The following is a 16,837-nucleotide window of genomic DNA, read 5'->3' on the forward strand; positions in this document are numbered from 1 at the left end:
CCCTTCTCGAGGCGCGGTTGCCACCGCGCGCTGTAGCTCGATAAGAAAAACCTAACAAAAAGTAAAACTACTACCGCCGAGCGTAACAGTGTTTGTAGTACTACATCGCGATGTGGAACCATGGCATCCGCCGCTTTTATTGTGCATCACAAACTGGATGAAAGTAACGTTTGCGACTGCCTACGTTCGTCGAAGCGAGCTCGAGCATCAGTCCCCGACGACAGAGTTGCGTTATGCAGCAAAGGCTTCTGCTGCCGATATATGCTCTGTCCGCCCCTTTTTTCGGGATGACAGGATTGTATGTAATGAATAGGATCTGCGCGTTCAGTTCTGTGCACATTTCTGCAGCTGCACTTCGAAAGTGCATGTTCATATATACTTCGACATTATAACGCATTGCATCGCTTCCATTGCCCCTCACATAGTGCGCTGAAGTTGCCCTAGAAATGTCTATATCGAATAGATGTCATGCTTGTACCTTGCAGCATGTCACGCAACAGTTTAAATGCAATGTAGAAACAAGAAACTAAATTTAGTTTGTTGCCGAATGACACAAGCCTGAAGAAAAGCGATGAGATGTGAATAGTCATTTCATGTACCCAGAATGCCTGTCCCCTTCAGACTGTTCATGAAAGCGAACCAAATGTGCTGTACAGAAAAGCCTGCTTATTTTTTAATCCGATCACAATGAATTGGGACAATCGTGTCATGCGTGTCAAGGCATGCATCCTTTATAGACATCGTATATTGAGCACATGTCATTTTCTCAACAGGAGTGATATGATTGGTTCCTACTTTGACGCAACTGAAAACGTTCAGCCTCGGTGGTCTAGTGGCTGACCCGAAGGTTGCGGGATCGAATCCCAGCTGCAGCGGCTGCATTTTGATGGAGGCAAAATACTAGAGGACCATGTGCTTAGATTTAGGGGCACGGTAAAGAACCCCATGGGGTCTAAATTTCTGGAGCCCTCCACTACGGCATCCCTCATAATCATATTGTGGGTTTGGGATGTAAAACCCCAACAATTATCATTAGGTACTTGTACACAATCACTTTTTCAGAGCAGGACTTTTCGAACTTATCAGAGCACTGCTGCCCCCCTCGTAGAAATAGCAAGCAAAATTTTGGCTGATGTGGCACGAACAGTAAAAAGATAAACATGAAATATTTATCTTATGTTCATTATGGCGCAAATGTATGAGGCGCAAAGTCTGCCCCATACATTCACTTATTGACTTAATAGGGAGGGGGGGGGGCGCCACGATCAACCTTCGCTCCAATTCTTCTGATAACCACATAGACGTATTTAGAGTGTGATTTCATAAAGTACAGTCTTATTGATCCAGTAGTATTCTGTTTATTTGCTAGTTTCAAAAATAATAGCTCAAGAGGTTAGTCGGAACACTCAACTGCATGGTGGCCTTATCTTTGCAATATAGAGTGAAATAGGGAGTGCTCCAGAAATCTCTTCATAAGACCCCCATAATAATTATTGAGGTGCTTGAATTTAAGTGCAACTTGCTTTTCCAGTGTACTCCAAGATGTGAAATTAGCTGCTCCAGAGTGCTCCCAGATGCAAAATTACCTGCTCCAAAGTGCTCCAAGATGGAAATGTTTGCTGCTCCAAAGTGCTCCAAAACGAAAATCTTGCTGCTTCAAAAATTTCTCTGAATCAGGAGTCCTCGGTAGCATCATTGGCTTTGAGTATAAAGCCAAACATAAATTTGACACTTTCGGATATATGTATTTTGTCAGGATATGTAACAAATAGAAAATCTTGAGGCATTTTTTAGACAGATAGCAAAGCAGTAAAACATGAAGCATGTTTTTTTTTTTTATATGCGTTGTTGTACACGAATATATATGTTTACGAGTGAACGAAATACATCTTCCAATTCTTTGTGAGAAAAATTAATAGCATGAACGTGATTATTTAGAATTTCAGCAAGTTGTGTTTAATAGATTGTAATTTGTATTCGGTTATGACGGTGTGAAAGCATGCTACAAACTAAGGTGCAGGGTTTCCGAGCTGTACTGGTATGTCGTGGTGTTGCAAGATCGCCATTGATGTAAGAAAATTTCTATATTCTTTCATTGGAAAATAGAATAACCATGGAATGCGGTATTCGTAGTACACTTGTTTCTTACAAGGTTAGTCGTACCACGGCCGCATGCTCCAAAACCGTCGTGACAGGGCTAGTTTCCCAGACCACCGCCACTGTGCTACCAGAGGGCGTGGTGCTCTGCACTCGAGCACATGTGCCTTTCTGTGATGCACGAAATCTTTTAAAATCTTGCTGGCATACATATCGGTTAATTGCTGCTTTTGCTTGACGATAGTTGCAGCTTTTCTGGAATTCTCGGTCTTGCCCTGCCCGAGATAAAACTTCGCAGGCATATTTTGCTGCTATCGTAGAGGATCACAACTATCTGATCTGGAGGTCTGCTAACTTGGCTAAGGCATCAAAATTTTTCATTTGGCTCTTAGTTTGCCCTTCCAGATTCAGTCATTTCATTCGTGACACCACCTTCCCATTTCCTCTTATCTTTGTTTATTTTAGTTTTTTCTAATTCCCACCTTTTACCCCATGGCACTTCTGTCATTGGTTCCCATTGTTTTTCGAACACTGTCGGGTTGCGTCATCATGCCATGTGGCATTGCTGCTGGTTGCCGTGAAAATCGTGCGCATTCCTTTCATTCATAGAGCTGGGCTGTCTGCTTTCATTTGGGGAACAGCACACAGAACCAATCTTACCTGAGCTAAACAATAGTAGACAGAAAGCGCAGGACAACGGCTGGTGCAGAATGACAAGGGTCTATATTAGACGAATATACATAGCAGCCAACGCACTTGTTGAGAGGCTGGTGTCACCACGCGCATATTCACACTCACTGGGAACTGGGAAAAAAATTAGGTGAGTCGCTTTACAATGGGCTGTCGTAGGCAAAAAAAAATAAAATGTGGCAGTTTGCTCATACTCCCCGTCGTTTTCTTTTTGATGTTATATTCTTGTTGTTACTTGACGCCTGTGGCTTATGAGCCCAGAGTTTCGCATCCTTGTTGACTTCCAGTTTGGACAAGTTGTAAAAACCATACGTTTTGCAGTATTTTGATTTCAGCCACTGTACAGACACTTGCGTTTATGAAAAAAAATGATGTGTTATCGAGCCGTGTGTGTTATTGCCTAGTAATGTGGTTTCGCTGCGTGCCCAAATGATCGTCGACCTAAGAAAAAAGACTTGACATCTTGATTTTTGCGCTACGAAAGACGAACACATGAGAAAAGAGATGGGACAGGCGCTGTTCTCTCGTGTGTTCTTCTTTCGTAGCGCAAAAATCAAGTTGTTAAAGGGGCCCTGCGACACAATTTGAGCATGTCTTTTTCATCGGTTCTTCTGGTACTGTGGAATGCACCGATATTGTTGCGCAAGTGGCAACGCCGAAATCGAAGCGGTTATAATTTTAATTCACGGGATAAACTACCTTGATTTCGCACTACGGCGACACTCATCGGCTATTTCTGTTACAGGAAGTGACGTGATATCATGTGACAGTGACGACAAAGACCGTTTTTGATTGGCTTGACGCGACACGTGACGTGCAATATTCATATGGTGGAAGCTTGGCCATATTACGGAGGCCTAAGAGGAACAAAACCCCTTTTTATGCTTTCTCAGAAACAAATGATTCCCGTTTCTAACTGAAATATTTTCAAAACAACGAACACGACGCTAGGTGCACTGTGGAATGGTAATCAAACGATACTCTTCCGCGTTTTGCCTTTTGCGGCATCGAGCGACAGCGGCCACACGGGCACCTGCGAAACACGCAGCGCTCAGTTCGGCACGATGCTGTCAACGAAAAAAAAAATTCTAAACGCTTGCCGGCCGACGCCTTCCGCGTCATCGGGCGTTAGCGTTTCGTCTGGGCCCATGGAGCCATCCTCGCGTTTTGCGGGGCTCAGCGACGCACTTTCAATTTGCAATGGCGTGCACGACATGCAAGCAATCACTTCGTCGCAAGAGCTCGCGCTCGAGGTCTGTTAGGACTTCCAGACTCATTTTGTGCACTACACGACAAATCATGGGAGCGTCTGCTAACTGACGCACGTGGTTTGTCGTAAGCATGGTAACAACGCCGTCAAAAAGAGGGGTAGCAATGTACTGTGTGAAGGCCACCATGAGGTGACATTTCCGGTATGTCTGTATAAGACGCGCGCGGTGATTGGAACCGGTCTTTGACGTCAGCGGGAGAGTGAAATCCGAAAAGAACGTTTCTTGTCGTCGTCTGCTTGAGTTTTGAACTTTGAGGACCAATAACTTCACTTTTCGTGCACCAATTTGCATAATTCTTTTTGTGTTCGTCTCGGCATTCATAACTACACGCATTTGCGGTGCTAAATAAGGCAGTCGCAACAAGTTCTTACTATATAAAAAAAAAAAGAGTTGCGGGCTCGGCTTTCCACAATATACCATCGGACAGCAGTTTGCGTGACCAGTGGTTCAAGGCGGTTTCGAGAGACGACTGGGTGCCAACAAGTAACCGTGTAGTGTGCAGTCTTCACTTCCGCACTACGGCCTGTTTTATGCATAGCTACTTGTAGGCCTTCACCAGTGCCTCCTCTATAACTTTCAGTGCCTGGTGGATGGGGAGGAGAACAAAAGGCGCGACCGTCGGCGCGAGTACAACCGGTCACCGCCAGGCGCCGCCACCCAAACAGGGTTTCGCGGTCTTTCGCTCGCTGCCCGCGCATCACTTGCGTGCGGCTGCTAGTTTCGTTTCCCGATTTTCTCGACTTCAGGATATCTTGAGATGCTGACAATGATCGGTAGAAGCAAGGCCTACTCGACCGCTAAGCTCTTGAGCTCGCTCGCAACAAACACAAGACTTGGCAAAACCCGCAGTTGCTGTTGGCACTCGGCCGCGGAGCAAGCTTATACAAAACCCGATTCAAAATCAGTCTACGTTCCACCCAATAAAACTTGCTGCTGGGCGAGTTGGTTCATACTTGCAAGGAAAGAATACTGATGCGCACACACATAAAAACACGGACTCGGGAGACTCGGACGAGCGCAAACTTTCAACTAACTTTATTTTTCGTCGTCAACAATATATGCCATCAAAGTTGAAAGTTTGCGCTCGTCCGAGTCTCCTGAGTCCGTGTTTTTATGTGTGTGCGCATTAGTATTCTTTCCTTGCAACTACGTACCACCGTTAACCAAATCCAACTGGACCAATTTGTTGTCCCAATTCAAAATATCTCGTGAAATATTAACCCAACGTGAAGAAAAAGGTGTGCTGTTTCTCTGTCCAGGGTCCAACCTGCTGCCTAGGATTAAATCACCAGGTGACAAGGAAAACAATACTTTTATTGGAAGAAAGCAACCTTTTTCGCAGCCTTACATATACTGGCCGGCTATTGAAACATTTGCGTACAAAAAATAAATTTGAAATTGCACACACAATGATTTTCACACCCTTACATCCATTGGCTTAATACTAGTGAAACATTTGGTGACAATTAAAGAAAAGTTAACTGCACAAGGAAACAATATTTCACAGCCATACATACATTGGCCTAAGATTGAGACATTTGCTGACAAGAAAAAAGATAATAAATTGCACAAAACAATTTTCCAGAGCCATGAATGCAATGGCCTAAGGTTAAACCATTTGCTGTCAAGAAAAAAAGATGATAAATTGCACACGAAAATATTTCTCACAGCATTACATAAAATGGCTTGCAATGAAAATATTTGTTGACAAGTAAAATGTCGGATATAATACACAACGACACAACCTTTCTCAAATCCTTACATACTTCCTTTAAAGTGGCTTCCTCGCGAAATATTTGCAAGCATCCTGCTTGTCAGTCAAATTAACGGGACACTAAAGAGCAAAAAGATTTTTCTCATATTGGCAAAGAACTCTTTCAAGATACCAAAAACACCACGCTTGCTGCGAGAAGACGCTTAGTAAGCGAGAAAGTGTAGGTGGCGACGCCACCTTGAAGTTTCCGCACCATTCGCCGTGACGTCACATGTTTTGACGGCACTTCACCTACTAGGGACTGCGTAGTTCCTAATAGGCAAAAATGAAGTACATTGTCCTCTGAAGGGGCCATAGATTTAACATACTAAGTTTGATGTAATTTTGTTGATCCAGTGGAGCCAAAATACGATAAATACACTTTGAAATCCGTGACGTCACGCGGGAGATTTCGGCGCGAAATTTAATAATGGGGGATTCCACGTAAGATCGAACAATCGATGGCTGGTCGACCTCTCAAATTTATTTCAAAATTTTATATATTATTGCCTGATGAGTGGAAAGAAGAGATCCGCAATTTGTTTTGCCGCCAAAAATTTTTTCGAAGCACAGGAAATCAATAATGACAAAGAGGTGGAGTAGAGCGCTCATCCGCTCTGCTGTTTTGGCCAACTTTCGTTATGAATTGCACAAAATATGTGAAAGTTAGGTAGCTGAAATTTTTTTAACTAAATATATGCATGTTCTTGCTTGTGCTCAGGTATTTTTAGTTTGGATGTGTAGTGTAGATCTTTTTATAAAAAACCTCAAAATTGGCCCAGGAGACGTTAATTTCTTCACTTTGAAGGTCTGTATCTCGAAAAATCCTTGTAGCAGAGCGACAAAAATTGCGCATTACGTTCTTCGCATGCTTATCTACCACACTGCCGAATCTTATATTTATATTACTTTTCAGTAAAGAGACATGATCGGGCTAAGTTAAAGAAAACACCGGACAATGAAAACTTCAGACGACAATTAAAAAAAACCCATTTTTCATATTTCTTAAACTTTGTCCACTTATTGTCCTCCACATCAGCTTTCATAATCATTGAAAACATGTTGCATAATGTCGTTGCACTAATAGTTACGACCCCTCTAATGAGAACCTTGGGCAAGGATTGGCAATTCCGACTCTTGCCCAGCAAGTGTATAAAATGCAGGCAGCATTGAGTTGCTTTTTTATTAAAAGGCCAGCAGGTGCCGAAAAAGGTGTCGCCGGCACTGAAGACGTTAATTTTGAAATTATTTGGTCACTGCAGCGGCCACGTGCACGGGGCTCCCGAGCAGGCGCGCGTTGTAAGAGACGGCGCAGTGAGAGCTCGTTTTCGCATCCTCAGACCGATTGAGTTCGAAACAGCAACACCTCTCGGGTGACTGGAACGCACGTACACCGGTAGTCGCAGTGATCTGGTATCAATGACAAAGTATCAAGGACAAAAAGGAGCTGGTCAGATGGATACAGTCCAGGTACTTTCTTTTTTTCGTCCGACTTGCACAGCGGCACGCAGCAGTACGACATCGCAATTCACGCAAGCTACGTGGTCACGACAAAGGATCAAAAAATCTTCCATCGCATTCAACTCGCTAAACCCAACCGCACGTGTCAAGGCAGAGCAAAGCAAACAAGCGCTCTAGGCCGCGCCCGCACCAGCACTACCGGCTCAGCGCCCGACCCTGTTTGCACAGCGCCACCACGCAGTCGCGGCGAGCGGGGGAAACGCAAGCGCCGACGGCTGCGGGAGGGTGTTCTACCAGGCACTGAAAGTTATAGAGGAGGCACTGCCTTCACAGATTCGTGGACTGTGTGCTTCCTCATCGGAGGTCGGTCGCGGAACCCCTTGAACTTCGCGTTCACAGGATTGTGGAAGAGCTCGTGGGCCTAATACCAGTGTTGAACTGTGCAAACAGAGACTCCGATCACCGCAAAGAGCGGCTGCTGCTAATTGCCAGAATGTTTATGAGGCCGCTTTAAGGAGTAACTGACAGGAACGCTGCCACCAAGCTGCTTGAAAGAAAACCTCTGTCGCGCAAAGTTCCTAAGCTCTAGCCGAGCTTTATGCAAGGAAATGACTGACGCTGCTCCAGCGCACGTCAGGAATGCGCGATCAACCGCCTGAACAAAGCAGTCAGCTGCTGCCGCTGCACCAACACAATGTTGCCGACACCATCACTCTCGTTGGCTCCGGCGGTACAGTCGCTGGCACCACCACACAGTGCCCGCTCGAAACACGTGGCAGCTTTCCTCCGAAGGCAAAGCTAGCGACGTCCCAGGCATAGTTTCTTTATAGGAGGCGTTGGTTGAGATCGCAACCACCGCAGTTTGTTTCATTTTTTTTAATTAAAGGAAATTTGAGTTGTGGCCCGTTATTGTCGGCTTCATTTTTCGTGATATTAGTCAATGCAGTTATCAGCCTTGTATATATGGCAATTTGTTGTAGTTTTCCTGTGAAGAGCGGTAAAGAATATTGCAAGCCATTTCGAATTAAAGGAGCACTGACATCAAATTTCAAAGTCGAGATGTGCCCTTCATTCGATTGCTCGGTATGCATAGGTCTCCTTGGCCAAATTTGAATGGCGTCCGTCGCGTGGAAGTAATTTTATTTCGAGGGCAAACAGCGTACGAAAGCTCAGCGGAAGATTGATCACGCTGCGACATCGACACTAGTGCTACGTAACAGGTATGATACATTCCGACCATACCATCCTGAGTGACGATACGCTAGTAACAATGACGTCGACAATCTGAGTGTATTTATTGTGCCGCCGACGCCAGGCGACGCTCTCACCGGCTCTCACTCCCAGCCAGTGGCTCTCCTCGCTGCCCTGATCTGTGCCTGCAATTCATCGTGTCGCATCGACTGATTTGTCGTGTGATCCTCAGCGTGAGTGCAATCAATCGGAGCGACTACGTGCCAGCATGTCGGGGAACCGCTCCGTAGTACGGACCTGCTCGTCGAGGCGCGGAAAAAGCGGAAAGTGCGTGGCGTTTCATTACACGTACTGTACACGCCTACACGACCACAAGCTATCGAAGTGGAGCAGCCTATAGAAAATTATCATCGCTAACAAGTAACACGTATGTAGCGTTATTAGTGAATGTTAGTTCGTCCATGGACTAGCCGTAACCGTGAGAGGCCAGATAGGTGGGGCCATCTGGCGGCGCAGAATTGTTATTGTAGAAACCTATCATATTCTATTTCTCCGCTGGTGTGCATTCGCTATGCCGATATTCCATAGACCGCTTTGCGTATACCGGAATGCTGTGCTCGCTAAAATTCTCTGACATATCTAATTGAGACACACCAGCGAGTATGGCCCAAGCGTGCGTCCCCGTGCACCTCATCGTTGCTGCTTGGAACAGCGTCCATTTTTGAATCGCTAGCTGTTTTGCAAAGGGTCGAAGTGAAAATGATCGGCGACGTCGCGTATCGCAGTGATTCTAAGTTCCAGAATGCCGTCTTCAACACTAGTCGATACTGTTGACGGCGACGACGGCGATGCATGGTGACAAGGCATGACTGAACGTGCGCGCCTAGCAGACGAAATGTTAGCTGAGCAGCTGATCCTCACGTCACTCCTTTCTGTGGACAAGTGGTAAACTGGGCGCGGTCTGGAATTGACCGCGTGGGAGCGCTGCCAGCGCTAAGAAATGGCGGGCTTGCCGGCCGTTTTGAATCGTGCTAGATACCGGTGACATAAATCAATAAAACAGATAGTTATTCGTCCCTCAGTTGCATTTTCAGTCGCGAATCGCTACTAGGGGGTAGATAACTACTCGTGGATGCAAAAACCTTGACATGCGTAAATTTGATGTCAGTGCTCCTTTAATATAGCGTCCCACAGCCATTTAAACAAAGTTACAAGGAATGTGCCAGTGTCCTGCAGAATTCGCTTGTATCAGGCATCCTTAGCTGAACTGCTCTTTGGCATTGTATCTTGTATGAGTTATGATGAAAAAGCTTCAAAGTATGCTTTTCAGTACATTTTATGTTTATAAACAATATGAACGTGTGTATCGTTCCATGTTTTAAATAAACATTTGTCAAGTATTTTCAGCTGGGAAAGTTTAAAGGTGCTGAAGTAATGCCACGGAAATCAGAGTAACCATGTGTTAAATGTACAATCGATGGATTAGACACATATATTAGTCATTTGGGTTCATATTCAGTGCAATAGTGTTGCTACACGCATTGTGGTCTATTGTTTCAGCCATAAAGCAAGTAGTTGGGCCTCAGAAGAAAAAAAAGTTAGGAAATGTAGAGAGCTCGGCAGGTAGTCGCAAAACAAAAGTGGATAATGAACCGGATTACCAGTGCAGGTAAAACTAGATTTTATGTGATGGACGTAACCACTTCATATAAAATCTGGTTTTATCTGCTCTAGATGAAACGTTATCTACGTGATCAAATGTTCACATTGTCACAAATGGTGCATTGGAGAAACAGGAAAGCCTGTTGATATTAGATGAAATGGGCATCGTGCAGACATGGCAATGAAATTGCCAAAAGTAGTGGCACAGCATTTTATGATCTCATACTTTACAGGCTTCAAATTTCTGGTCCCCGAGAGAAAGGAAATATAAAGAGTCGTACCTTATTCACAAGTTTAATACAGTCCAGCCAAGAGGTATATACATTTCCAAGGGGGCTCTTGAAACCACCCAATACAGTAGATAAAGAGTGAAAATGAGTAAGAATTAAGCCTTTCTTCTAGGAATTTTAACTATCTCCGTGAAATTACCATTTCATATGGTGTGAAGTAAAGTGGTGTACTGGGCAAGCTGGTATGTGGTTCTGGTATGAGCTGGTTCATGTGGTCTCTCCTGTTGAGGCAAATCACCCCCCCCCCCCTTTTTGGAGCACAGTTCTTAGGCACCTGTTTCTGCGTTGAGCGGCGTCAGCGTAATCAATAGTGTGAATGAGGACGAAAGTTACAGCGTACGAGGAGTCTGTCGATATCACGAGCCACTGGCTTCTAACCTCGCTCTCTTCCTCCGTGGCATGCGTTGGCCCCTCGATCAGAGCTTGTGCACATGCAGGGCTGGCACGTGCACTGCGGCTGGTTTCGCTTGTCGTAACGGGGTTGTCGGCGTTTTGCTTGGTTCGTGACGCCTGCAGTGCATAGAGTGGTGTGCGTAGCACTCGGACACTGCCAGTTTCTGAGGCAATATGCAACGAATGTTACATTGCTACAAGCGCGGATAGCCAAGACTTCAAACACAGTTGGCGTTGCCCCAACACGAAGCTGTTCTCAGAATTCGCGTTAGGCAGTATCGTAATCGTCAGTAAATTTTCTCTTTCCTTTTGACTCTCCTAATTCGGCATGCCGGCCCCTCCTTGTTGCCCACCCCAAGCCCTGTTTCACACGTCCTCCTCTTTTGTTTGTGTTTGAGGAGAGGGTATGAAGCATATAGTACATACATGTGCCAAGGCACTCAGTTGCAGCCTCAATGAAGACAAGACTGCTGTCTCACCTCTGCAAGCTTCAGTCTTCCCCTGAACTTCTGCCTTATTTGGATTTACACTGTTGCTATATTATTCTAAACAAAAAATAATTGCTAAAACCTACAAAATGTGGCCAATTTTCGCACGGTAACAAAAGAGTTAATGCCACAGTGAGCCCTGGCTTATTTGATGCTTCCTCTTTTGCTGCAACATACGATTCCTCAGGAACGAGAGTTGTTCGTGCTGCGTGAATAAGTATGCACTGGTCTCTCGCAGGTGGTGGGCCCAGTGGCAGCGGCAGCATGTCCTCGCAGGAGCAGCCACTGCTCAAGCTGGACTCTGTGCTGTCGGCCGAGCAGATGCGCGCCCTCCTGCAGGAGGCCACCGCACCACAGAACGACAAGCTGGACTTTGACGTCCTCGGTACGTCTCATTGTCCTAAGGTTGCCAATTGAGCCCGAATTTTACACACAGTCCAGCTTCACATTCAAACTTAATGGAACCGCCCATGCCAGCAAGGATGATTGTTTTGGGGCAGTCCAATCATTTCTGGAAGGACATTTCTGCTCGTCATTTTCTCCTTCACTTTGGATATAAATGTTCAACGAAAGAACTATTAAGTGCTACTAAAAGCAAAATGGCTTACTGATAATTGAGTGCCTTCATTTGACACAACAAGAATGTGTAAGCATTGGTTAACAAGAAATGAAATTTGCTAAGGCACGTTGCCGGGCTAGTTAGTTGGGAATCATAATTCATATGGCGTAGCGCACCACGACAGGGACAGAGAAGGACACACACACGCAGTGCTAACTTGCAACTAATGGTTTTATTTGCGATCACACAAGCCTTTTATACATTAACAGTGGATTGATAAAACCGAAAGAACAACACATAAAGATACTGCACAAAGCCTGCACTTGTCATCACTAATCACAGCAATCTGCACCCGCCAAGGTCAAAGCGGTGATTCCAGATACGCCTTTTCTTTAGCTGACAAAGCTAAAGAAGGCACACTCACACATTTTTCTTTCCTTTTGTTGATTTCGTAGGCCTCAATTATTTCCCACGTGGTTCTGCCATGGGCCCTATCGAGAGTACGGGTGCTTTGAGACATTGGTGCGGGCGCAACCACACCTCTGACAGTGAATTCCCAAATGACCAGATACAGCTTTTTCTACATTGTACTGGTGTTCCCCAAGTCTTTGGTTCACAGACCTTCCAGTCTGGCCTATGCATACATGTTCACGTGTCAAAGGGATACAATACACAACGCCCTCGACTGCAATTGACAAATTTTCCCCGGTGCTTGATCATACAGTCCCGCCTCCCACTACTCTCTGCATTTACCTCTTTGCACATCCCTTGTAATCGTTCGGGAGCAGAAAAAAACCACGTCCACACCGGCCTTCCTCGCTATGCTTCGCAAGTAAGGTGGATATTTGGGCAAGTTGGTAAATCTTCATCCTAACACAGCGCACACACACGAACACAGAAGAATAAGGAAACGACGACACGAGCGCTGACTATCAACTGAAAATTTTTTTTTATTCACCACACACAATAAACATACAGATTGGAGGGTCACATGATGAAACGTATGCGTATCAGTTTACACTTTTATGACATTAGGCGCAAGTTAGGCAGAACAAGATATCACACTTTTTAGATGCCACTGAAGAAAAGGGAACAACCGGATGAAAAGGGAAGAACCGGTTTATTTTCTCGCGGTTCATAGCTCCAGCACACTCCTGCTGGCAAAAAATACAGCCCGAGGTCTAAAAATCTTACGAAGTTGTCCTTAGGTACTCCATGCGTCAGCATTAGGGGAGATAACTCTGTCATGAACATGGTTAGCGTTTCTGAAACTACCGCGTCAAAATTGTTACATTCATTATTAGCAACGATCAGATAGTCGTCTACGAACCTAAAAACAACAACAACATCCGTGTGCTTCACACGCTCTTCAAAAACCTGGTTTCGTTTCACCAAAAACAGGTCGCTCAAGTATGGGGCGATGCAGGAACCTATGCATATTCCATTCTTTTGTTTCACAGTGTTCTCATTCCACGTCGCATAAGTCGAGTTAAGATAAAAGCAAAGGAGCTCCAAAAACTGTTCACTCGACACACCAGCAGCATTTTGGAATTGAACCGCATCTACTCTGTCGATACCTTCGGACACACACGCCGTAAAGTCGACCTGTGGAAGGGTGTAATAAAGATCTTTGACATTGATTGAAAATGCTAAAAGATTCGCTTTTTCCTTGCCTGTGAAAAAATCTAGCACCTGTACCGACTTTTTCACCAAAAAAGGATCATTAAGTGCAATCAACCTCGAGTACTGTAGAAACAATGCAATGCACTTTTGCCAGGTTTCATTCTCCGAGATGATCACTCGGACAGGGCAGTCAATTTTATGCATTTCTGCCATGAAAAATGTATCTAGATACACTATTTTTGTCTTCTCCATCAACCTAGCCAGGCCTTCAACATTAAAGCTCTTGCATAGCGTTTTTGCGGTTGATCGCACTTTTTCCAACGAAGTTTCATTGTAGGTATTAAAAACAGAATCAATGGCCTACGACTCCTTCGCCTGATACGATTTACACATAACCGCGAAACCACCATCTTTGTCAGCCGGTAGCGAGCGAGTTGTCGTTCATGTGCTTAATAGTCCTTGGTATGGCAAAGCTACCACCCGGAGGACGGACACGCATCAATACGTCAACACCTTCAGATACACACCTGTTAGCGTGTGAAGTCGTGTCGTGTGACCACAGGCTTCATGCATGCTTGTGGGCCCAAGGTAAACATTTATTAGATTCTGGTTATCCCATGCGCCTGTTGACCGCCGTTGCCGAAAATGTGAGCAGGAAGGGAAGGGCAAATGCCGGAGAGCAGGCAGCCAAGGTTGCTGTAGTGCCCCACATGCACGCCATTCCGCATAATTTGCGAAGGATAGCGAGGAAGGCCGTTGCGGACGTGGTTTTTTCTGCTCCCGAACGATTACAAGGGATGTGCAGAGAGTAGTGGGAGGTGGGATTGTATGATCAAGCACCGGGGAAAATTTGTCAATTGCACTCGAGGGCGTTGTGTATTGTATCCCTTTGACATGTGAACGTGTATGCATAGGCCAGACTGGAAGGTGTGTGAACCAAAGACTTGGGGAACACCAGTACAATGTAGAAAAAGCTGTATCTGGTCATTTGGGAATTCACTGTCAGAGGTGTGGTTGCACCCGCACCAATGTCTCAAAACACCCGTACTCTCGATAGGCCCCGTGGCAAAACCACACGGGAAATAACTAAAGCCTACGAAATCGACAAAAGGAAAGCAAAATGTGGGAGTGTGCCTTCTTTAGCTTTGTCAGCTAAAGAAAAGGCGTATCTGGAATCATCGCTTTGACCTTGGTGGGTGCAGATTGCTGTGATTAGTGATGACACGTGCAGGCTTTGTGCAGTATCTTTACGTGTTGTTCTTTTGGTTTTATCGATCCACTGTTAATGTATAAAAGGCATGTGTGATCGCAAATAAAACCATTAGTTGCAAGTTAGTGCTGTGTGTGTACGTCCTTCTCTGTACTTGTCGTGGTGCGCTATGCCATATGAATTATGGTTAACAAGGTATTGTAGTCTGCACAATTTTCGGAGTACATAATACTTAAATTTTTGTCTTACATAGAATTTGAACCCTATTAAAGCCTTTTGTTTGCCTGTTGGTTTGTTTTTGTTTTGTGTGGGGAAAAAAAAAAGCAATTTTATAGAGCACTTAGTTACCAAGTTCCAGTCGGCTGCTTCTCGCTGCGCGGTCTGGCATGGTGTATCGCATCTGGGGTCTAGGCGCTGACGCGATCTGTTTGCATTGATACTGTCGTCTAAACCGCTGTGTTTCCCTTAGTCGCACACCTGCTGGCTTGGAAGCGTGCATGCTTACGTCCACTGTGTGTAGCTTGTTTTCGATTGGTGGGCGGGTTCGCGCCAAGGTGGTCAACGATGCAGGCCGAAGCCCGAGGGCCGCAGAATCAAGACGCACCCTCGGAGTGCTCAGCAGAAGTAACCCCCGTTTATTCACAACACACCCTTTTTATATACATCCTAGAGGGCGCCTCATATCAGGCTTGGCACTCACGCTCTCTACTCTTGTAACTGGGGCGTCTGCGTGTGTGGGAGCGGCAACCGTGAGCGTGCCGACGGCAGAAGAGAACAATGGACGCGGGCACGCTCAGTGGCCGTTGACAGTGAGTTACGGCCGAGTCTTGGGATGATAAAGACGTTGTTGCTCAGTGTCTCGTCCTCGTCTCTGAGGGGTGCTGCACGGCGGCTGGCCCAGACCCCTACAATGCAAACACAGGCGGTCTTAGAACAGCTCAGAACACGCTGCTGCCACTGGAAGCGTGCAGTTCGCGGCAGCAATTACTAAAATTGCCCCACAGCATACGCCCATGGAATGCACATACGTTTGGCCAACTGAAGATACCTTTATCACGCTGGTATGCACGAAATTCGGGCAAGCGAAGCATTGTCGATTTATGGAGAAGCACTCAAGAGGGCACACATTCATCATTTTTATAACGACACGACACAACGAACCGAAGAATTCGGAGCCGAAGCTGTTGACTTCGGCTTGCATGACGCCCCACAAATTACGTAGTGGCCTTACGTAAGTGTAAACACAGGCCGATGGTTGTTCTTTGAAGACGACTAGAAGCAAAAGTACTCTCACTGAGTTGAAAGTGGAATTCAGGTTCTCCTTACCCTTGAATCCGCAGTTCTGTAGGTGCATCTTCGAGATAATCTTCGACGTGAAGTGCATTATCCAAATGTTAAATGATCGTGTGCATTCTCTGTCTGAAGAATAATAGTGTTAAAACTCTCAGCTATATTCCAACCCTAATGGTTCACGAGGCGCCACTCTCTCCATCCTGTTAAGAACCTGCTTGCAACTCGACCTGTGCATGCACCGATCAAGTCAGCAGGAGATCAGTGGCGTTAGAACTAAACGCCACACACAAGGTTTGCGAGATTTTAGGCCAGTTATGACATTCAAAACTAATCGAAACAAGCGAGGCACAAGAGGCTGCGATACCGAAAAGGCAGTGCGGCCAAGTTTAGGTTACGCTCGAATGTGTGCCGGTGCGCTGAGTTCAGCAGATGACAGTTGGCCTCTGCTGGAAGTGAGTCGTCTTTTTGAAAACTCGCAACGAAGTTTTTCCATATTTCCGCCTGTTTATTTAACTACAACTATTACACTTGAAATTCATTATAACAAAGTTGCATTTGACACAAAAATAACTTGGCTATATCCGAAAATTCGTTATAAGCCTACATTCGAACCACTGTATCTATTACCAAGGCATTTACTTTGTTATAACCAATAATTCATTATATCCATGTTCGTTATTTCGAGGGTGGAGACACAGTATCAATGGGAACAAGCGCATCCGATCCAGACACTGCTTTTGATTTATGTTGGCTATTGGCCAATAATGATGCTATGTCTTTTGCGACGCGGAAAAACAGAAATGTGACGTCAGGTGGAAGGTGCCCGCCCACCGATGAGAGTGAGAACCGGTCTCTG

The 16,837-nt window shown here is 45.4% G+C and overlaps 1 protein-coding gene across 1 annotated transcript in view; it reads left to right on the forward strand.

Annotated features, from left to right (window-relative positions):
- Window positions 1-16,837, forward strand: part of LOC119384036 (PHD finger protein 3) — a gene marked incomplete in the record, with an annotated part of 169,565 nt that overhangs the window by 922 nt on the left and 151,806 nt on the right. The window contains 1 exon segment of the mRNA XM_037652325.2: window positions 11,535-11,681. Coding sequence (XP_037508253.1) covers window positions 11,561-11,681 — 121 coding nt within the window.

Source organism: Rhipicephalus sanguineus, chromosome 2 (assembly GCF_013339695.2).
Source record: "Rhipicephalus sanguineus isolate Rsan-2018 chromosome 2, BIME_Rsan_1.4, whole genome shotgun sequence".
NCBI classification, from domain to species: domain Eukaryota; kingdom Metazoa; phylum Arthropoda; class Arachnida; order Ixodida; family Ixodidae; genus Rhipicephalus; species Rhipicephalus sanguineus.